At 35.7% G+C, this 23,391-nt stretch overlaps 1 protein-coding gene across 2 annotated transcripts; it reads left to right on the top strand.

Annotated features, from left to right (window-relative positions):
• The first annotated feature begins 10,375 nt into the window (after positions 1-10,375).
• Positions 10,376-22,758, top strand: LOC104224726 (uncharacterized). 2 transcript variants are annotated; one of them, XM_070165413.1, is made up of 3 exons: positions 10,376-10,838; positions 11,736-11,903; positions 22,559-22,758. In XM_070165413.1, the coding sequence occupies exons 1-3, from the start codon at positions 10,709-10,711 to the stop codon at positions 22,585-22,587; spliced, it is 327 nt and encodes a 108-aa protein (XP_070021514.1). In that variant the 5' UTR covers positions 10,376-10,708; the 3' UTR covers positions 22,588-22,758. The 2 variants fall into 2 exon arrangements, with proteins under 2 accessions (XP_070021514.1, XP_009774719.1); XM_009776417.2 differs by lacking the exon at positions 22,559-22,758 and having other exon boundaries at positions 10,379-10,838; positions 11,736-12,148.
• The last annotated feature ends 633 nt before the right edge of the window (positions 22,759-23,391 follow it).

Genomic DNA, 23,391 nt, shown 5'->3' on the forward strand with positions numbered 1-23,391 from the left:
CTCAGCTCAAGCTAAAGTGGCACCAAAAGAAGGAACATGTGATGGAACATATTCTTCCATCCAGGGCAACTTGACAGGGGGAACTGATTAAAGAGGAACTGAAGCCAATTCCCTAAAAGAACTTGTTCATGACCCTGTTCCTCAGCAACAAAATATGGGAGAAACATCAAGCAGAAATCAGTTGGTTGTGAAACCTCACAAGTATCAAAGTTCTCATCCCATTGAGAACATAATTACTGATCCATCCTCTGGAGTTAAAACTAGATCACAATTAAAGAATCTGTGTGCTTTTGATGATTTCCTATCTCTTATTGAACCTAAAAATGTTGTTGAGGCTTTGCAGGATGCAGATTGGGTAAATGTAATGCAAGATGAACTCAATCAGTTCGAGAGAAGTCAAGTTTGGCATCTAGTTCCAAGACCCAAGGACAGATCAGTAATTGGCACAAAATGGGTCTTCAAAAACAAGCTTGATGAAGATGGAGCAGTTACAAGAAACAAGGCAAGACTGGTGGTCCAAGGTTACAGCCAAGAGGAGGGTATAGATTATGATGAGGCTTTTGCTCCAGTTGCAAGACTGGAGGAAATAAGACTCCTCATAGCCTTTGCAGCACACATGGAATTCACTCTTCATCAGATGGATGTCAAAAGTGCCTTCCTGAATGGCTACCTAAAAAAAGAAGTGTTTGTTAAACAACCTCCAGGGTTTGAGAGCAGGGAATGTCCTGAACATGTGTACAAATTAGACAAGGCTCTATATGGACTCAAGCAGGCTCCTAGAGCATGGTATGAACAATTGTCCAAATTCTTCCTTGAACATGGCTACAAAAGAGGTAAAATTGACAGTACTCTATTCTTGAGGGAAAAAGGTAAGGATCTTCTTGTATTACAAATATACGTTGATGACATAATATTTAGGGCAACCACTGACAAACTAAGTAAGGATTTTGCCAAATTAATGGGGAGTGAGTTTGAAATGAGTATGATGGGTGAGCTTAACTTTTTCTTCGGCTTACAGATCAAACAAAACCCAAATGGAACCATGATCCATCAGCAAAAATATGCAAAAGAGTTTATCAAAAGGTTTAAAATGGATGATTTAAAGGAAATAGACACCCAAATTGCAACTGCCACTAAATTAGACATAGATGAACCTGGTTCATCTGTTGATCAGAAGTTGTATAGGAGTATGATTGGTTCACTTTTGTATCTTACTGTCAGTAGACCTGACATAGTTTTCAGTGTAGGGCTTTGTGCTCGCTTTTAGGATAATCCAAAGGAATCTCACTTGACTGCTGTCAAGAAGGTCTTTGGTACCCTAAAGGTAGTAATTTCAATCTAGTAGGGTATACTGATGCTGACTATGCAGGTTTCCTTGTGGATAGAAAGAGCACCTCAGGTATGGCTCATTTTCTTGGTTCATGTCTTGTATCATGGGCTACTAAAAAGAAGAATTTAGTGGCCTTATCCACTACTGAGGCTGAATATGTTGTTGCTGCCTCTTGTTGTGCTCAATTGATGTGGATCAAACAACAACTGATAGATTTTGTCATTGAAGGTGGTTGTATTCATATCTTCTGTGATAACACTAGTGCTATAAGTATGACAAAGAACCCTATTCATCATAAGAGGACTAAGCACATAGATGTTAGACACCACTTCTTAAGAGATAACTATGAGAAAGGATTGATCTCCATAGAATTCTGTGCTACTGATAAACAAATCGTTGACATCTTCACTAAAGCTCTAAGTAGAGAAAACTTTGGGAGGAACAGGTTGGAATTAGGTATGATTACGATCACCTAATAGGACCAGCTCAGAATGCACAATGAAAAAAAAACTAAAAAAATTGAATGAAAAAAAAATTATTTTTTTGGCTAAGAAATCTGAACGTGTAAATATCTAGATTAATCTTTACTCAGCTTCATGCTGTAATTAGTATACTCTCGTGACATGTGTTAATATGACTCACTGATCTCTTACACAATTTTCTATATTATGGTAAATTGAGGCATGGTCAAGAGAATTCTAAATGAAGAACCTGGTTCATCAGTATGGGTTCATCTGAAAGCTAAGGTATGTTTTCTATACTCTGCACAATTAGAAATATAAATATTTAAATCATGAGAAGATGTCCTACAATTGTTCAACTCCTTAGAAAATTCTATCTATTAGCTTTGAACCGGTTCCGTCAGCCTTAGAACTCTAAACCACAAATATTGCCTAAAATCTAGGGAAGCCTAACCGTCCATTCAAACCTGAAATTTTAGGTTGATTAGACCTCTAATTGGCTACTACTAAGGCTGTCGTTATACATTAAATGTGTATTTCTTTTTAAATACACATCATTACCTCCTTCCATCTCCATAGTTCTAAACCGTCAAAAATCCTTCTTCACTTCCACTTGCTTTCTTCTCCAAAACTCTAACTCACCAATTCTCCCAAGAAACCAGCGATCATGACAAACCCACAAGACAATCCTGTAACTCCTCCACCACCCACTCCCTCTAATTCATCTACCCCTCCTCCACCTAGTACATCTCCCAAACCCAGGTTGAGAAGGGTGAAAATGCTTGCTCGAAAAACAGTAGCGTCTGGGGCTCTCTCAAAGAAATTAAATGAGAAATTGAAGGCAAGCCAGGTCCAAGACTCTGACTCCAACTCTGATTCTGAGTCATATAAATCCGCTAGTGAGGGGGAAGGACCTGGGTCTTCTAACTCTGAGAAGACTCAAGAATCCCCTTCTAAGGTAAGTTCTTCTTTGACTGAAAATCTAGAAACTAGGTTTCTTCTGGTTGGGTATATCAGGGATGTAGAATTACCTGAGTTACGAAGGAGTGGAGGTAAAACAAATCTGGAAAAGAAAAAGAGAGAGAGGGTGTATGTGGTGAAGAGAGGGAAAATGGGAAAAGAGTGGTTCATCATTCACCCACTGCTGATTTGTCTGTGCAAGCTATCTGTGGGGTTGAACAAGAAAATGTAGATGAGAGTGGCAAGAAGTCAGGGTAAAGTGGATCTGGTGAGGCTGGTGAAGGGTTAGTTAATCTAAGTATACAAGGAGATGAACCTAGTTCATCTACTGAAGAGACCCTAGCAGACCTGTTGAAAAAGGTTGGGGCAAGTTATGATCCAAAGAAACGAAGAACTCCCACACCAAAATCCCCAGTGCTCCTAAACCCTCCAAGAAAAGAAAGGATTTATCCCCAACAACTACTGAAATTTCATTGCCAAAGGGAAGAGCTACAAGAAGTAGGGTGAAGCAGAGTGAGAGTGATCTCTAAAAGGCTCTTGCTGAGAGTAAGAAGAAAAGGATGGCTAAAGGAAAAAGGGAAGGTTTCAGAGTCCTCAGAGGCTGTGGAGGTTGAGGATATGGAACAAGTCCATTAGGAGGAAGTTCAAACAGTGGAGGCTCAGACCCCCAAGCCCAAAAAGCCCAAGACTTCTTCCAAGAAGTCTCCCTCTGTGTCTGAGGATGCTAAACCTTTATTAGCCAAGAGGACAAGGTCTGCAGTGAAAAGTAAACAAGAATTTCTGAAGATGAGTAATGGAGTAGAGAAGAAGAAGAAGAAGAAGAAGAATAAGATGATGAGTCTGATGGTGAATAAGACAAGCTTGCCATGTTTGGCAAAAGAAAGATTTTGAAGGGTAGATTGCTAAAAAACCTGGTGGAACCAGGAATGATGAGACTGGTGGATGCCTTAGCTGCTCAGGGGTGGAAGGACATGGTCCTCAGATGGATGGTAGGCTAGCCAGGAATGAGATCATTGAGTTTATGGCAAATGCAGAGGTTAAGGATGGCAAGGTTAGCAGCCTGGTGAAAGGAGTTCAAGTGTCCTTTGATGCAGAAAAACTAGAAGAGATCCTTGATATACCCTCTGAAGGGTTTGATGCCTATACAAGGCAAAGGTGGCCTTGTCTGGACTCCCTTCCTACTGCCCTTGAAATTACCAGGAGGTTCTGTGACGCTGAAGATGTGAATGAGGTTAGGGCTGTTCAAAAAAGTGAAATGAGGCCACAACATAAGGTCTTGTTTGAATTTGTCAACAAATGCTTATTGCCTAGACAAGAGAGAAGGCATATTGCAAATTATATGGACCTAGTTCTTATGGAGTGTCTGGAAAGTGGAAGGCAAATTAATTGGCCTGCCTTCATCATTAAGCTGCTGGACAGGGTCATCAATGGCTCCAAGTTTCATGCTACCCCCATGGCTTTATTCTGACTACGATTCTGGATAGGTGCAATGTGCCTCTGAAGAAATGGGAAATGGCCTCAAGCAAGGATCACTTTGGCATTAACACTCTGATTGCTTGTGACTATTTAGTCAGTGCCATCCCAAATGAACATGGTTCATCCAAGAAGACTCCTATAAACAGTAAAGTCAAGGCTCTTGTTCAGGAATGTGAAGCCAAGGATGTTGAGATAGCTAGGCTCATGTGGCAGAGGTGGAATCTGAGAGGGATGCTCTCAGAACTGAGCTTACCAAGGAAAAGGAGAAGAATGATGGAATTCTTCATAATATGCTGAATCTTCTCCAAGCCCAAAACCAACCCTCTAGCTCCTCCAAGCCTTAGGAATTCTAGCCTTTGTCTCCTGAATCTATCCAGTACCTTCAGTGACCCGGATTAGGGATTCTATCTTTTTTTACTCATGTTTTAAATGTTTTTTTTGCTCTCTGGTTATGGATTGTGGTAGCAACATATCCTCTATCAATGATATCTACTGTTTTTGCTCTTGTTCAATGTTAATCTTTCCTTGATAGTTTAAATATGTTTGATTGATTACTGATGATTAAACCATGATTGCACTTGCAGTTGCCCCAGTGGCCATGACTACTTATTAAAATCTGGGAATCACACTTTGTATGCAACTTTTCGATGATGCCAAAAGGGGGAAGAGATATTGTGCTTTACACATTCTGAATAAGTGATATTTATAACCTAATTAACCTGGTCCTTGATGATAAGTGAATTTTCTAAACTTTGTATTGATGGTTGAGCTGAGTTCTTACAGGATCCAAGTAAGTAAAAATCACAGAGTTTGTCATCATCAAAAAGGGGGAATTTGTTAGCCCAAGAATAGGTGAAGTTTTGAAGATTGACAAAAGAACTCAGACATGGACCAGGTCCATCTTGTGAAGCACAATTATGATCACCTTTGCATGTGAGATGCACGTGAAGGAGAAGCAATATCTCCTGATCTGATCAAAAAGGTTGCATATTGGATGGAGAGAAAGACTCATTACATGAAGAGAACACAATATAGGAAGAAGATAGTGTTAGAGTTTTAGATCACCTTGAAATCTTCTACGATAGAAGAGTAGCATTTGAATCCTAATCAATCTATGATTACTAACCTATTAAATGTCAGTGTTGTTCTCTTTTACAGGTAATTCACATAAGCAGAAGTTAAACTTAAATTGAGAGCAAAAGAGCAAGGTGATTTTGCAAGCAATTTATGTGTGATTTGAGTGTGCAATCTTGAAGCTACTTGAACGAGATAGTACCAGTTCCATATGTCTATCTTTTATTCTAGTTCAATTGTAGCAAGTGATTTTACATTGTACCTTCCAGCTTTCATAGAAGTAATTGTATTAGGTATTTAGGGTGTTCAAGTTAGAGTTAACTTGAAGTTGTCGCAATAGTTGAAGCTGTGTGCCACAATGGGATTAGAGTTAATCCTTAGGTTTACAAAGAGTTCTGTAAATGCTGTTTTGGCTCAGTAATTTTAGTGGAAGTTTGTGTAAATCCTACTGAGTAGTAGGTCGTAATTTTTTCACCTTTTGAGCCAGGTGTTTTCCACGAATTTTTTTTTGTGTTCTTTATTTTCTTTATTTATTATTCCGCAAACAGTAGTAGTTGGAACACCTAGAAGAACCAGGTTCTTCTATAGTTCAGTTAAAAGAAAATTGGGTACCAGACAAATCACTCCCCTCTTGTGTGGTATTGACGTTTAAAACATCACCTCATCTCTTGGAATTGCAACTTTCAAATTGTTGGTGCATAGCTCGCAAGGTGAGATCATTCCTTCCTTTGATTTCGGCTTCTTGAAGAAGCTTTTGTTCATCATCACTACATGTACGAGACATCCTGAACAAAGCAATATATATCTCTCAATTTGGCTTTTCCCTCTGATGTTCTCACCACTCTTGCCTTTTTCCACTCAATGCAACTCTTGGTCGTTAATCTTTAAATTTATTAATAAACCTTACTAGTCACAACCCTTAGTGATAAGAATATGGAGTTAGAAAAAGAAAGAAAAGTGAATGACCAAACCTAGGAAGAATAGGAATTGGTTAGTAGAAAAAAAAAGGAAAGAATGTTAGGAAACCCAAAACCCACAAGAATAAGGAAAGATGTTTCCTTAATCTTCAAGAACAAGGATCACCTCTTCATGTTTCCTTTCTTGACTTGGAAACCAAATAATACTTGAATTCTAAAAATAATAATGAGCAATAACACTTTTTTTATTGGGGGGATGGGGTTGATTTTCATTTTTTTTGTTCTGGTTTTTGTTGCTCTGATACCATTTGATAACAACACGATAGGGGATTCAAGAATTACTAAAGAAAATCAAGAAACATGCAGAAGCTAAAAGAAAATAATGAAATGAAAAGGACGGAAAATTAAAGATAGATTGAATTCAAGAAAGGGTTTCTTGAATTCAAGAAGTCTATTCTTGAAATTGAATTCTAACAACAACAATTAGCTAACAAAGAACTAATCGCCTTTGGTAGAGAATTAAAAACAAGAGATAGATTGTGAAACCCGACCCTTTAGAATAACAAGAACAACAATAAGCCTAAACTTATCACCTTTCTTGAATACCTAGAAGTGATCTAAGATTTCAAAAGAGTTTAATCTTACCACCTTAAGTTGAGTTTTGAAGGTTGAAGAATAAATTCAAGAGTAGCCACACACAAGAGTGCAAGAAAAATCTCACAATTTTTATTGATAATAGTCTGAATATAAAAGCAAAGAAGATACCCCTTTATATAGGGAATGGGTCACGAAATTCTACTTAAAAAAACAAGGAAATAAAGTCCTAAACTACTTTGGACAACAAGTCCAACTACCATAGGAAAAGGTAAAACTCTAGGAAACAAAAACCAAGTCAATCTTGGAAAGTAATTCCAATAATCTTAGGAAAAGAAAAACAAAACCTTAACTACCTAGGAAAACATCAAATATGTCCTAACAAACTAGGAAACAAAATAAGGGACCTTGACTCCTTTTCCTATGTTTTGGCCGCCCCTCCCTGAGCTGACTTCGGCACCAAGTTGGCTCCTTTGTGAGTTGATTTAGGCGCTAATTTAGGCCCTCCTTGACTGGTGCTTGGACCACAATCTACCTCCTCTTGGACTTGGACTTGGACCATGAAATGAGTATAGCACTTAGCTAAATCCTCTCCATAATTCTTGAGCTCTTTTTCCACCATTAACGCCTTCTTGATAGCTTTGTGAAATGAGTGTAGCACTTAGCTAAATCCTATTTTTCAACTTTCATACAACATTCAAATAGAAAAAAATATATAACTACAACAGAATAAAACTTAAATACAAATTACATACAACTATAATACAACTTTAACACAATTTTGTATGTCATGTATTCTTATTCTTCTTCTTCGAGTTTCAATTTGAATTCAGCCAAAATCAAGTATAATCTTCACCAAACACCCTCAAAATTAAGATATAAACTTCAAATAATATTCTCAATTGTTTGCAACAACACCTACTCCAATCAAATAATATTTTTTGAAAAACAAAATTCGAATTCAAAGTTCCAAATCTTTTTAATGACTGTCAATAGTAGAGAGCTAAATACCTTCAAAATTTATTGACTGGCAATTTCAATTCGAACACCAATTGTGCAACATAAAAGAAAATTGCTAAGTTAAAACTCTATAGTAAAACGATTGAAATCCATTGATGAATTCCATTAAAACTCTATAGAATCTAAAAGGATAAAAAGCAGAGAACATGGAAGGAAGAAAAATTGGGGAAATAATAGAGAAGGAGAGAGAGAGACGGAGTAGGTATAAAGGGATGTGGATATAACTGATATTCCCTATTCAATTCTTAAAATAAAGAGATACTCATTAATACTAATCTATACTATATTAAAAGTGGGAAGACCTTATGTTAAAAGTTAAATTACCTATTTACCCTTTAAAAAAATTAATTATCCTAAATTTAAAAAAAAAAAGGAAGAAACTAACGCCTACCATATAAGGCAATGTTTCAAACCATTATGAAGCCTTATAACAAAAGAAGGCAACGGTTCATTAATGCACTCAACAATTACCTTCTATTTTAATATGTGTATCAAGAAGCAGGGACTGTGATGATGTTGGATTTCCACCAAATTCTCACAACGAGAAAGAAGTGCAAAAAGAGGAGAGAGAGACAACACAAGAGTTAGAACTTGAATCTAAAGGCCTACAAAAAATTCTTCACATTTCTCTCTATATAGGATTGTGGGAGTACAAAAAGGTAATAGGAGTACCACCAATTGAGTTTCTGGCAGGAGTATAAAAAGATAATAAGAGTACCACCAATACAGTTTCATAAATTCTTGCAATGTACCCGTTCTAATTTTAACGTTGTTTGTTAATAAACCATTTCAACTTTTTTTTCAAGTTAATCTTCTCGCTCAGTATCTCTCATCTCTAGTGTGGTTATCTGAAAGATTAACATTACAAAATTACATATATTCATCTATTTATTAAATGAAGTGACAGAACGAAGATATGAATGATGTGACAAAGCGAATATCTTCAAACGTGTCAAATGACATGGTTTTTCTGGCTCAAATGATGTTCTTCCTTGCCGTTGTTCGGAGAGATTGGAGTAGTTTGACGAAAATAAATACAGGTTTTTCGCTGAACTTATAACTTATTTTTATATTAATATGTACCATTCGTTATTTATGAAATTTATTCTGTACAAGTGTTATGGCAGATATTTATTATGTTATAATTTTAAAATATATTAATTTGCAGGCATGTGATGACTAGAAAAAACATATGGTTATAAATTAATTTCATTTTTTTCTTTTGCCAAATAAAAATGATTAATTAATACGCAATTTGTAAGCACGCATAAAATATTATGGATGATTAATTTCAAGGTTGAAAGATATAAATTAAGCTTAAATTAATATTTAAAAATATTCTTGAGATCATGTAAAAAATAAAGTTTACATAAATATTATTTACCAATTAATGACATGTTATCATAAATCTGAAGTCTCTTGAGAGAAGCATAACATATTAATAATTTATGTATTACGCTGGACAACAAAATATATGAACATTTAAAATTTGTGATATATATACTGGTCATTAAAAGCTCTTGAATTTTAGTCTTATTTTTTTAAATAAGTCTCATTTAGTTAAATGGGATGAAAGAAGAAATTACCTTACCGTGTTAAACTAATGTGAAGAAAGGACCATGGTAACTAGAGGAAGATATAAAGCTCTAAGCATTTATTGAAGAAAAAGAAATTGATACTTTTAAATAGTACATAAAATAAAATATATTGAACCATACCCCTAATGTAATCATTTAATTGATTACCTAATTTTTAATAGGTAGATAAAGGATGACTCATTACATATAGGTGTATATGATGAAATTGCAATTGTTTGCATGACATATACTTTAAAACATGAATAGTGAGGCTTAAACTAACGCAGAAAAGAGAAATCACCCTTGAGAAGATAATTATGCCAAGCCAATTGATATTAGTATTGATGAAGGATATGAAAAATATCAAAATGTCTAGAAGAACAGATTTAGAGTCCGTCGAAGAGTATATTTGTTTGACGTTAATTTATTCATAAAGGATCTTAACATTATATGAGAATGCTAGCTTTTGGTATATTTAAATTTATTATTTAAAATTAAAATATATATATATATATATATATATATAATTCACATGCAACGCACGTGTAGAGAGACTAGTTTGTATATAATTGGCGAATTGTATATCAACTTGTACTTAAATTAAAACTTAAATAGTGAGGGTAAATAAATTTCTAATGTATTATATATAGGTAAAAATCTCTTTTCTTAAATGTACTAATGTGAATTTATTATTATTATTATTTTGAATTTTTTGTTATTAAATAACGAGATCCGTTCTCCAAACAAGTGCCATATATCCCATAATTATACGCCACACCAAACAAATGCACATATCAGCAGCTCCACACAGTTGACTCCCTTTCTCTCTTTCTCTGATTTTCCACTTTTACCTAACCCTTTATTTTTCATAATTTTACGGTGTGAATTTACGATTTATACGGCCCCTCATTTTTCTCTAAGATACAACTAACATTTAGGGGGTAAAGTAGATTCAGAATCCCAAATAAAATAAAAGGACTTGCTATATTGTTTGATGAGAGTTACGAGAATAGTCAATGCCACAGATATTGGCATTCGACAGAAAATGAAAATAAAAACTTGTTGACAATTCATTGTCTATTTGACAGATCCATTCCATTTAAATGCAAGTTTACTGTTCCATTATTCCATCTAATTACATGAACTTCTCTCATTATATCCTCATTTTCCAACTCAAGAAAATGTTTGCATTTGTAGTTTTTCATGAAAGTTTCCTTTGATTTTTGCCCCCAAAATATTCGATAAGCAAAAAAAAAGAAGAAAGAAAACCATAATTTGAAAGAGGAAAAAAAAAGGTCAATGGAGAAATCTTTGGGATCTGCATTTGTGGCTGTTTTTGCAGTTTCAGGAAGTGTGATCCTTCTTGCAATGAGAGTGCATAAACACCTTCTTTCTGATTTCATGAACAAGCTGCAGGAACTTGAAATAGGTATTTTAACCTCTCTCCCTAAATTTAGGAGCTTGTGATATTTAGATTTGAAAATTTTGAGAAAGTTGATTTTAACACAAATAGCCGGTCAGATTCACTATATAATTTTTTAGCAGGTATACATTGATTATACAAATTATACACAGTTATACATATGTGATACATGAATTACACATATATTATACATCCGCCGACTATTTTTAGTTTAAGCCATTAGATGAACGACAAATTATTCTTGTCATTTGGATTTGTCAAAATAACAATCTTTATTATCCCTCTTTATAAAGCTTTCTTCCTCCTATATATAAAACAAACTTACTTACACTAAGTATTTGCCCCTATCCAATTCTTAAATATTTTTCTACTTATTACCTTAATTAGATCAATTTTACGAAATGTAAATTATCAAAAAGAAGTTTTGCCAAATGAGATAGCAGATCTAGCTATGTACAAAGAAGTTGACTTTTAGATGATGCAAAGATTTACGGTATCTTTTTGTTCTTATTTTTATTTGTCCATATTCTAAGATTTCTGGTTCAAACCTCTTATCTAAGATTTTGATAGTTTTGATCATACTTGGTCTTATACTCTTATGTTCAAATCTCGTTATGAACTCGAATTACTTTCTTGCCTAAAAGAAGGGGAAATTAAATAAATAACAAAGTCTATATTTTAAAATATATATATATATATATATATATATATATATAATATCGCGGAGGGGGAGGAAAAGGGAATGCTATATTACTGATGATGTTTGAACCTCCAACTGCGGAAGACAGGAAGTTCACCAAGTTTGCTAGGCCGAAACAAAATCTATTTAAATACGGATTCACGACGTAGAAAGAATAATAGCACTAACCATTTATTTGGTGATATTTACCTTGGTGTGATCAGATAAAGGTCAAGCAAAGAAGAAGGTTATCTTCTCCAATAAAGTTGTGGAATTGGGCTCTGAAAACAAAGATGGTCATATTTCAAGGAAGCATAGGATTAATTATGGAGAATCATCTGATGATGAGAGCTTGGAATCCATGCCTTTGAATTGGCAAGCTCTTTACAAAGGTATCCTCCTTAATAAGACCCTTAGAGGTTATAATTAACTACGTAATATTTATTTATTATCTCCTTTCAATTTTGTACAGTAATTATTATATTCTTGATGATCGATCATGGTGATTTTGTAGTTATATTTGCAAAAAAGAAATGATACTGCTTTTTGTTAAATTTCATTTTTATTTGCATAACATATTGACTGAATAAAGATTTGGGATCAAAGGAGATTTTTTTCTATTACATTCTTGCGTTTATTATTATTGTTGTTATAGTTATCATTTTATGTTGTGTTGTTATAATTATGAGTCAAAGTGAAATGTAACTTGATCTATCATTAACACGGTACAAGTTTTACTAATAGTACTCCCATTTTTCCTAATTTTATTACATAGAAGACAGGGTAAGAGACTATTCCAACGAAAAATATAAAAAAATATTGCAAGAGAAAAAGCCAAGGACTATCAATTAAGAAGTCATTTTGTTTATGTTTCGTTATCACCAAAATGGAAAAAAATTGATTTCTTCCATTATGTGTAGAAGTCAGTTTCCGTCAAACTATCTTGCCTTTTTATATTATTTGCTTCTACGAATACATATGGTTTATCATTAGGCTTAATATTCAAAAAAATTCATTATAACACTCTCGGATTACTAAAAATATTATTATATTTCTAATATATTTCACTTACCAATTAAACATTCGAAAGCATGTGTCGTGGAAGATAACTTACGTCATACTAAACACACTAATTAACTTAACAACAATTACATGTTTATATACTCGCAACAAAATTCGAGTGAAGAAAATAATTGGAATTACGAAACATATGTAGGCAATTAGTTCCTTAATAAATGTGAGAATACAACTAGTACCCATTGATCTTGTCTTTAATGTGATTATAATATAATTATCTCTTTCTTTTTCGTTCAATGGCAAAAGTATCACATCAAGAAAAGTTTGATAGCACTTTAGACTTATTTTGAAGCTCTTATTCCTGTCTTCTTTGATTTGAGGGCTAAACTAATATAATCATCCAATAGATGATGACACAAATTGTCGTGTGATATTTGATCTTCAAAGAAATAGATTCCAACAATGCTTAAGTTTGATCTTGAGGAAAAAGTTTTATTAATATATTCTCCCTTGCTAGAGTGGCCCTTCCTTTTATCTTTCATAAACAGAGGGTCTATCGGAAATAGTTTTTCTGTCTTTCTTAAATGTAAGGGTAAGATCTACGTATATATAATTACCCTTCCTAGACCCACATTTATGAAACTACACTGGGTTTATTGTTGTTTGTTATTATTCTCCCTGCTAGAGCGCTTTAAATTGATGCCGTTTAATCTCACTTCAAATCGAAAAGATGTCCTGATTTCTTTGTTCTTGAAAACAACCTATATATACAGTTGAAGAAAAGTTAGTAGTGCGGTAAATAAGGTCCTCCACTCCTTTGCTCAATTTGATTGACTCATTTGATTTATTAACCAATCAAATTGGATTTCTAAGGTAATTTGATAGGATCATGTTTGATTGGTTGAAAAATGTCATTGAAATTTTAGTCTACGAATTGAGTAATAAACTACCAGTCTATGTTCTGATTAAACGATTTAGCACAAGTTTGTGTGGGAGTTCAACCCATTGAAATTGTCATACAACACACACAAAAGCAAACATATTTACAACAGCGTTGTTAGAGAAAATGGGGCATTGCCTAATGTTTCTTATGCGGTCCACTGTGATATAACTTATAAGTGGAGCGTTGCACTATCGAACTCATCTGAGCTCAGTATTTTTTTGCGAAACATACAAAAAAATCACTAAAAAGTAACAATAATATATCTGAACGCATAATTTAAAAAACGTAATGGGTTCAATGTTAAAATATTAAAATTTGAATCAAAAAAGTTGCCTCTAAATGTAAGGTCGATAAAATCGTTCTAAATTAGACAAATATACTTACATTGGAATATATGATAAAAATAATCATAGACGTTTTTATGTCTTGAATTTGAATTGATTCTATGAATGACCACAGATATGGATCCAATATCAGGTTCACCAGTTCCATTTTCACCCAAACTATACACATATCAGGCCAAAATTTTACATCAGAAAAAAGTCTGAAATGTTCAAAAGTTCTATTACCATTTCAGATCAGAATACATACAGTTTCATTCTCAATCTTATTAATCATATTCAAACCAAAAAAAAACATAAATAAATTGAAATATATTTTTGACAAGAGCTTGCAAACATATCAAAATGTTTTGTATCAGTTGCTAGTACAAAGATATTCCAATTTTCTGAATTCAAATTGGAAAATAATAAGTCTAGCTAACAAGTGTAGTTGTAATTTAAGCTATGAGACGAGAGGGTAATCAATGATTAAGCAACATAACTAAGCTATTTTCAAGCAGGTCAACTTACACAAACGAGATCACACAAATCAAATCCAGATCCATCAAAATAAAAAGAAAAATCTACAATAAAAGGCAAATATCTCTGTTTTTTTCCAAATATAAACGCTGTACATTCAACATACTTGTATTACTCTACGAACCGACCCGCCGGAATTGCGTGTTGCCGCGGTGTAAGGATTTGGAAGCAGAAGGTGGCGATGGAGGTAAAAAAGTTTCCGGTTCGTCGACTCATCTGCGACCGGTCCAAATCGGGCAGGTTCGTAGCGGCGCCGCCGTGTTAGGCGGTGAAGTAGAAGATAGGTTGAAGAAGAAGGTAGAGGAAGATGAAGCAAGTGCTTGACGCTGTTAAGAACACCAATCCGTACAGAGTTCGAACCGCCATTGAAGAAGATTCTGGATTTGATAGGAAAGAGATTTGAGATTTGAGATTTAGATCTGGAAAGTAGTGGTGGGGAAGTTCTAATTTTAAAGAGAGACTGTAAAAGTTTCGTGATTTGAGATTTGAATGTGAAAAGGACTTAATGAGGGAAAATGGATAGGGCTATAGCAATAATAATTTGAAAAAAGAAAAAGAAAAAAAGAAGATAAGGTTAAAGGTCTATATAGCAATTATAATTAATGTATTAATTTCTTAATTGGATCGTCTAAGAGTTCTATATAATAGTACTTCAATATTTCAAGTATTCCGTTTGATGTCTCTTTTTTTAATTAAAAAAATAGTTTTACATTTTGACAGATGAGAAATATTTACTTAAATATTTTCAAGGATATTCAATAAAATTAAAAGGATATAGAGATTTACTTACCAAGATTTTCTTTTTTGTAGAATTAGTTTTGAACTTGTTATGTCACTTCTATGATTGTTAAGACATTCTTTTGGTATATTTATATCAAATAATTTGAGAATTTATTACGAGTTAACTAATTTCATGTTAAGGGGATTGTTGCATGTCAAATAGCTCGAGAATTAATGATATATTAATCAAATTTACATTTGTATCAACCTATCAAATATATTGAGAATTGCTACAAATTAATGATTGGCAATCTTTTTATCCATGTTCGTGAGCGCACCCAATCACATCTCGGAAATAAGGAAGACACCAATTTGAAGTCACTTCACACGTGGCTCGTCAAGATTAAGCAAAGATTTGAAGTGGCCACGAGAATTGGATATTACTCGCTCTTTTTTTTTTTTTTTTTTTTTTTTGGGTTTTCTCTCTTTTTTGCTTTTGGCTCTAAAAGACGAAGGTGTAAATAATACTCCAATTTAGTTGCTGAATCTCCACGCTACTTTTGTTGACCATGAAGTTATACTACTACTTCATTTAGTAGCATTTAACTGGACTAGCCAATTTCTTTATCCCGGAGTTGCGTGTCTCTATCTCTGTGTGTGTTCGTGTTCTTATTTGTAATTTATTTAAAATGTTTAACATCACATGAATGGACAAGGGAGTAGGGTGGGCCACATGCCATCTTCACCCCCACCCTCCCAAATCTCCCCAACAAAATTTTCAAAAAAAATATTTTTTGGTAATATTGTTCCTTTTAAATGATATAAGTATTATTTATGGATTGACTTTATAGCCTTAGACAAGGTCGATGAAGAAGGTGAATGATTCCGGAATTTGTTTGAAGATATTCTATTTTGGCCCAAATCGTAGACACCTATATACATATTGCGATGGTCAAGCAACAATATGAAGAACTGTGAGCGTTATATATAACAGAAAGATGCTTTTTCCCCTTCACACCTTATTAAAAACCCAACATTAACATATATTTTCTTGGTTGTATGTTCCGAGCTGAAAGCGTGGATTTTGATGTAGTTCGATCTTAAAATACTAAATTCTATTGAACTGCAAAAATTATTAGACTCGTCACTACAAGGAACGAACTATATCACTGTTTGGTCGTGGTCGAAGGCGACTCCACAACCTTAGAGTCTTCAGAAGAGGCAGATCCAAGTTAGCTGCCATGGATCGAAAGGTTGAGCTCGAGGAAGATGACATGCAAAAGAATGCAACACTTAGAGGATGAGAGAAAACAGAATCTATTATTGAGAAGAAAATGATACAACTGTATATCTGTACATGAGTGTACTGTGTATTTATAAAGCTACAGTATAACTACCTTCTAACACTGTGCTAACTAACTTACTTCTAACTACAACCTACAGTTACATTTCTAACTATAGTTAACTTATCAGCTTGGTTCTTTAACTTTAGTCAACATTCCCCCTCAAGTTGATGGTTGATATGCATTCTTCACTCATAGCTTGTTCAGTAAATGATCATGTTGAAACTTCCCCAAGTTCTTTGTCAGTAAATCTTCTAGCTGATATTTCCTATGCATACTCTGTCTTTAGCAGTCCTTGACATATTTTCTCCCTAACAAAATAATAATCAATATCAATATATTTGGTCCTTTCATGGAAGATAGGATTAGCAGCTATTTGTACAGCAGCCTTGCTATCACATATCAGACTTATAGATTGTTGAATTCTAATTCCAAGTTCCTTGAACAACCCTACCATCCAAGTGACTTTTGCTGCACATGAAGCCATACTTCTGAACTCAACCTCAGTTGAACTTTTGGACACGGTCTTTCGTTTCTTTAACTTCCAAAATACCAGTGCATTTTCAAATTTGACCAAGTACCCAGTAACTGATCTCCTTGACTTTATACATGATCCCAAATCAGAATCATAGTAGGCAGCCAGCTTGTCTGTACTTTCTGCGGGCATAAGTAACCTCAAGCCTGGTACTTCTTTGATATATCTCACTCCTATAAGAGCAACTTTCATGTATGACACCTTAGAAAAGTGCATATACTTATTTAAAACCTGAACTACAAAGGCAATATCAGGTCTTGCCATGGTGAGATATAACAATCTTCCCACAAGTCTCTAGTAGCAACTAGGATTCTTAAGTTCCTAATCACCTTCTTGTTTGCAGTTCAGAATACATTTTTCATACTTTGTAGATGTGAGTTTTTTATTCAACTCTAATGGTGTACCAGAAGGCTTTGCTCCACCCAAGCCTGCTTCAGATATCAACTCCAGTGCATACTTTCTTTGACAAATAAGGATCCTTTCTTTGATCTAGCAAATTCAATTCACAGAAAGAATTTCAACTCTTCTAAGTCTTTCATATTGAACTTCTTCTACAACTCTATTCTGGTGTCACAAAGTAGCTAATCATTATTCCCTGTGATCAACAGGTCATCTACATACACAAGGATGATAACTGTGTCACTATGAATAATGAATAATCATAGTGACTCTTTTAAGCCCCATCTGCAGCAATACCTCTGTTAACTTCATATTCAACTGCCTTAGTGTTTGTTTAAGACCATATAAGGACTTGTGGAGTTTGCAGACCTTCCTAGTCCCCCCCTGTCTAGAAAACCCCAGTGGAATATGCATGTATACCTCTTCAACCAATTCACCATTAAGGAATGAATTATGAACATTTATTTGGTAAATCATCCAGTGTTGGGAGGTAGCAAGAGCTACAATGGACCTAACTATCACCATTTTGGCTATAGGGGAGAAGGTTTTACTGTAGTCTAGCGCTTCCTTTTGACTGTAGCCTTTGGCTACAAGTCTGGCCGTGTATCTTTCAACCTCTCTTAAAGCCTTGTACTTGATTTTGAAGATCCACCTGCACCCTATTGGTGTATTTCCCGGGGGCAGACCAACTATGCTCCAGGTTTTGTTTTCCTCTAAGGCTGCAATCTCCAGCTTCATAGCTTCTACTCACTGAGGTTCGATTAGTAGCTGCCTCACTGAATGACTGAGGCTAATAACAGGCTGAATAAGCTGACAGGACCTGACTGTATGAGGGATTAATGTGAGAATAACTCACATAAACTGAGATAGGATAAGAGCACCTAGTAGCTTTTGACTGGACCACATAATCTTGCATTCATAAGGGAGGCTTCTGGGCCTGTAGGATTTTCTAACCTGATCAGGTACAACACCAGGTGAGTTAACTACTACAATAGGTTCTGTAGCATCAATAGCTTTTGTGGTATCAAAGTGAGCCTCAGCATGAGTATCAACAGGTGTTGCATTATCTGGGAGATCACCAACAGGATTTGTAGGACTTGTAGAATAGTCTGGTGTGTGGTGAGGAGCAGCAACATGAGAAAGAGGAAGATCCCCCTCAGATGTAATATCAGTTTCATGTGGAGGAACATCAGCACCAGGAGAAGAATCTGTGGAAGATAATCTGGGATCTATACTAATTGGTCGGAGCAGATCCAGTATATGAAAGATACTGCTACTAGGAGATAACATATGCTTGAAAGGAAAGATTTCCTCCTGAAAAATAATATTTCTATTAACAAATAGAGACTTAGAGTTCAAGTCATGCAGAACATAACCCTTTTGAGATGAAGAATAGCATCGGAAGACACCAGGGATGGCTCTTGGTGAAAACTTGTCAATAATTCTTGGACATCCCGCATAACATAGACAACCAAAGATCTTTAAGTGTTGCAGTGAAGGAGAATGTAAGTAAAGCAACTCAAATGGTGATTTGTACCCAAGTGTTCTAGAGGGCAGCCTGTTAATGAAGTAGACTGTCGTGGTGACACATTCACCCCAAAACATTAGAGGAACAACAGCCTGAAACATGAGAGATCTGACCATGTCTAAGATAGTTCTGTGCTTCCTCTCAACAATTCCATTTTGTTGAGGGGGGTAGACATATGTACTTTGATAAAAGATACCAAGATTGGAGAGCAACTGTTTAAACTCATGAATGAAAAACCCACTACCATTATCAGTCCTTAAGACTTTTATTGAATCTAAAAACATGTTCTTTATTTGAGTTAGAAAGTCTCTTAGTACAACTATAACTTCTGACATGAAGTTGAGCAGAAAATAAAAGTGTATTTGGTATAGTCATCGACTACTGTGACAAAGTACCTCTTACCACTATGAGAGGGAACTCTATATGGCCCCCAGATATAACAATGAACTAAGTCAAATGCAGATTGAGACACTGATGTACTTAAAGGAAAAGACAATCTAGATTGTTAAGCAACTGAGCATACATGATAGTGATGAGTTCCTGTTCTTAAGGTACTAAGAGCATCTAACTTCCTTATTACATCAATAGGAGCATATTCTAATCTCATATGCCATACTACTTTAGAATCAAGTAAGTGGGTTGTGTGAGCACACTTATTTTCTGGTGTTGTTGCAGAATACTGTGATGATCCTCCTTGAAGTATGTACAAACCATGCTCCTCCTTACCAATTCCCTTCACTTGACTACTATAAAGATCCTGAAAAATGCAGAAGTCAGGGAAGAATGCAACCATGCATTGAAGTTCTTTGGTGAGTTGAGACACTGAGAGCAAGTTGTATCTAAAGTCTAGAATGTATAGCACATTAGAGATATTGTTAGTTCTAAGTACTGAGGAGGTTCTTTTATGTGATACAGATACTGTTGGGTTTTTTATCCTTAATGTAGCTTAAAAGAGGGTGAATGAGAAATGGAGGGAAAATAAAAATTTTAAGTTTCCCTCCTTGACAAAGGGACATTGTCCCATATTGGAAGAGGAAAGGGTTTTTGATGGGTATATATACAATTGCTCTTCTTCTAGCTCTTAAAGAGTTAAGAAGAAGGCAAGTCTCGCGCCGTCATCGTTGTCGCTCGCTCGACTCGACTTCGGATTCAGATTTAGATTTGGATTTGGTTAAATGATCGATTGATTGATTAATTTTTTGGACCAAATTTATTTGTTAATAGTAAATATTAACGTAATATTATTAAATATCTGTTTTTTTGTAAACGGGAAATTAATAAATCTAACGGAAAGTTAAGTGTCCGATTTTTGTTTTTTGTTTTCCGTTTTCCGTTTTTGTAACGAAAAATTAAGTTTCCTCCGTGTTATGAATTCCCAATTTATTGTTGCATAAATAGTCATTTACGTTATGGCCGTTTTACGTAAACAAACCTTCTGAAGAGTTGCACCTCTTCAATTTGAGCTCAACATATTTGTAACGACCCGACTCGTTGTTTTGCCTTTTCGAACCCCGTTCCCTTAAATAAAACTTCCCGCACTTGATTTAACTAATTTATGACCTGCGGGGATGGTGGGTTCGGGATTTGGAAGAGTTTGGAGTGAAATATGCCCATTTGATTCCTTAGGATTTTCTTAAAAGGCTAAGTTTGACTTTGGTCAAAATTTTGAGCAAACGGACTCGGATTCATGATTTGACGGTTCTTGAGGGTCCGTAGGAAAATATAGGACCTGGGCGTATGCCCGTAATCGAATTCCGAGGTCCCTAGCCCGAGTAATGAATTTTTATCAGAAATTGTTAATCTGAAGTTTTAAAGATTTAAATAAACTAATTAATGATTGATTCCATGGGTATCGGGCTCGTATGTTGGTTTTGGAGTCTGGTACAAGTCCGATATATCATTTAAGACTTGCCCGCAAAATTTGGTGTCAATCCGAGCAGTTTTAGGGCGTTTCGGCTCGTTAGAGGAAAATTAAGAACTTGAAGTTCATAAGTTTGATTCATCTGGTTTTAGGGGGTGACTCTTAGATTTAGCGTTGTTTTGGGTGTTCCGAAGGTTCGAGTAGGTCTGTCTCGTGATTTTAGACTAGTCGGTATGTTCGGGCGGGGCCCGGGAGCCCTGAGCGTCAAACGGACGAGGCTCGAGTGAAGTTGAGAATTTGGAGAAGTGCTGAAGCATTTGCTTTTGTCATAACCGTACCTGCGGTTGGTCGACCGCAGGTGCGAGACCACAGAAGCGGTCGTAGCCTCGCAGATATGGCCCAGAGCTGGCCAAGCCAAACCGCAGAAGCGGCTTCGCAGATGCGGCTTCAAGACCGCAGAAGCGGTCTCAGCCCTTTTAGCCAATTCCGCAGATGTGGTCACCTATCGCAGATGCGGAAACTGCTGAAGCAGTGAGCTTCATTTAAGTCGAGCTCCATCTATTTTTAACCATTTGGCACTTGGGCATTGAGAGATTTTGGAGCTCTTGAGAATCGATTTCCACATAGCATCGTAAGGTAAGTTCGTCCCCCTTAATTCTAAGTTTAGCACTCGAGTTTTGGGTAGATTAACACCTAATATTTGGAGAAATCAAGGGATTAGAGCTAGACCTAGGGTTTTAATAAAACTTAAATTTTACCACGAAATTGGTTATGAAATGGATTATAAATCATATATTACTGATCCTTAGGTTATATAGAACAACTTTCTTCGGAAAATTTTGGAATTCGGGCACGTGGGCCCGGGGTCGGATTTTAGGAAACTTGTATTAATGGTTGGGAAATGGCTTAAATAGCTAGAATTCGATCTTGTGAGCTTATATTGACTAGTTCCTACCTAATTTAACTAGTTTTGGATCACTCGGCTCTGAATTGAGGGTTTAGGCTCGTTTTTTGTATTGGAAGTCTACTTTGGAGCGAGGTGAGTCTCCTTTCTAACTTTGTAAGAGGAAATTGTCCCCATAGGTGTAATAATTGAATTAATTGCCATTATATGCGGTGGCTACGTACGCACTAGGTGACGAAAGTCCGTGCGTAGCTACTATTATGTTAAGTCCGGGTAGTCTAGGACCCAAAAACATGCTCTTTGTGATATTCTTGTAACTTGATGATAAATTCAGATTCGTATAAATTATGTTGATTAAGGTAAATGAGATAAATTCAGATTCGTATAAATTATGTTGATTAAGGTAAATGAGACTAGTAAGAGGAACCTTATCTGCTTGGTCTTTTAAAAGAGAATTTGAATATTCCTATGAATAACTACTCCTCAAGTATACATTCTTGTCTTCTTGTTGATGAGTTTATTATATTTGATCGCGTCGCACGTGTGATTCGTGAGAAGGGTAATAGATGCATCTATGGTTCGAGCCGTTCTACCCTCGGCAGTGCACGATTTACTTTTATGTTGGATCAGGCCATACGTCCCTCAGTATTATTTGCACATGTTTTATTTAGTATTTTCTGTGGACCGAACTTCATATATGCCTTGAAACGTAAATGGATGCCCATGATATTATCTGGAGAAAGAACTGTTCTTCCTTGCCATAAAATGTTAATTAATTGTGCTATCCATGCTTATTATAAATTCCTTTCTCATATTATTTGACCCTAGTAAGTATCAAGTCGACCTCTCGTCTCTACTTCTTCGAGATTAGACGGGATACTTACTGGGTACATATTATTTATGTACTCATACTATACTTCTGTACTTAATTGTACAGGATCTGAGGCAGGTGTCTCTAGCTATTAGTCTGGTGCGCATACCTGAGCGAATTTTGAGACTTCTACGGTGAGATGCTCCCCTTCCCATGCCGTTCAACAGCCTGAAGGAGTCTCTCTTATGTATTTTTGCTGTCTATTCTGTTTCGGACAGTAGAATAGTGTGATTCTTTTGTATATTCTAATAGTTGCCCACAGCTTGTGACACCAGGTTTTGGCACACACATTAGTAGACTATTATTTTTGATTGTATAATTACTAATGAATATTTCATATTATCACCAGCTTTTAATTGCAGATTAAGGGAAATGTTGTAACTGTTTTTGGTAAGTAAAATAAGAATTTACTAATACTTCCGCGTGGCTTGCCTGACAACGGTGTTGGGCGCCATCATGACCTATTATGGAATATGGGTCGTGACAACATGGTGTCAGAGCACTAGGTTCACGTAGGTCTCACAAGTCATGGGCAAACCTAATAGAGTCTTGCGGATCGGTACGAAGACGTCTGTATTTATCTTCGAGAGGCTATAGGGTGTTAGGAAAAATTACTCTTTATTCATTTCCTATCGTGCAGTGGTTGTTATGCTAATTTTCCCTATTCTATTCTCTCACAGACAGTGAGGACATGCACGACTGATATTCTAAACCCGGACAGAGGTGCTCCCCCTATTGCTAGAGGCCGAGGCAAAGGAGAGGGAGAGGGCATCGGCCCGAGGTAGGGGATGAGGGCATCCCAGAGTTATCCCAGTAGTACCACCAACAGATCCCGTGGGAGATCCTATCATCGAGGAGCAGGGCGAGGTGCCCGTAGCTGAGCCTACCCCGACGGACTT

The sequence above is a fragment of the Nicotiana sylvestris genome, chromosome 12 (genome assembly GCF_000393655.2).
Source record: "Nicotiana sylvestris chromosome 12, ASM39365v2, whole genome shotgun sequence".
In the NCBI taxonomy this organism is placed as follows: Eukaryota; Viridiplantae; Streptophyta; class Magnoliopsida; order Solanales; family Solanaceae; genus Nicotiana; species Nicotiana sylvestris.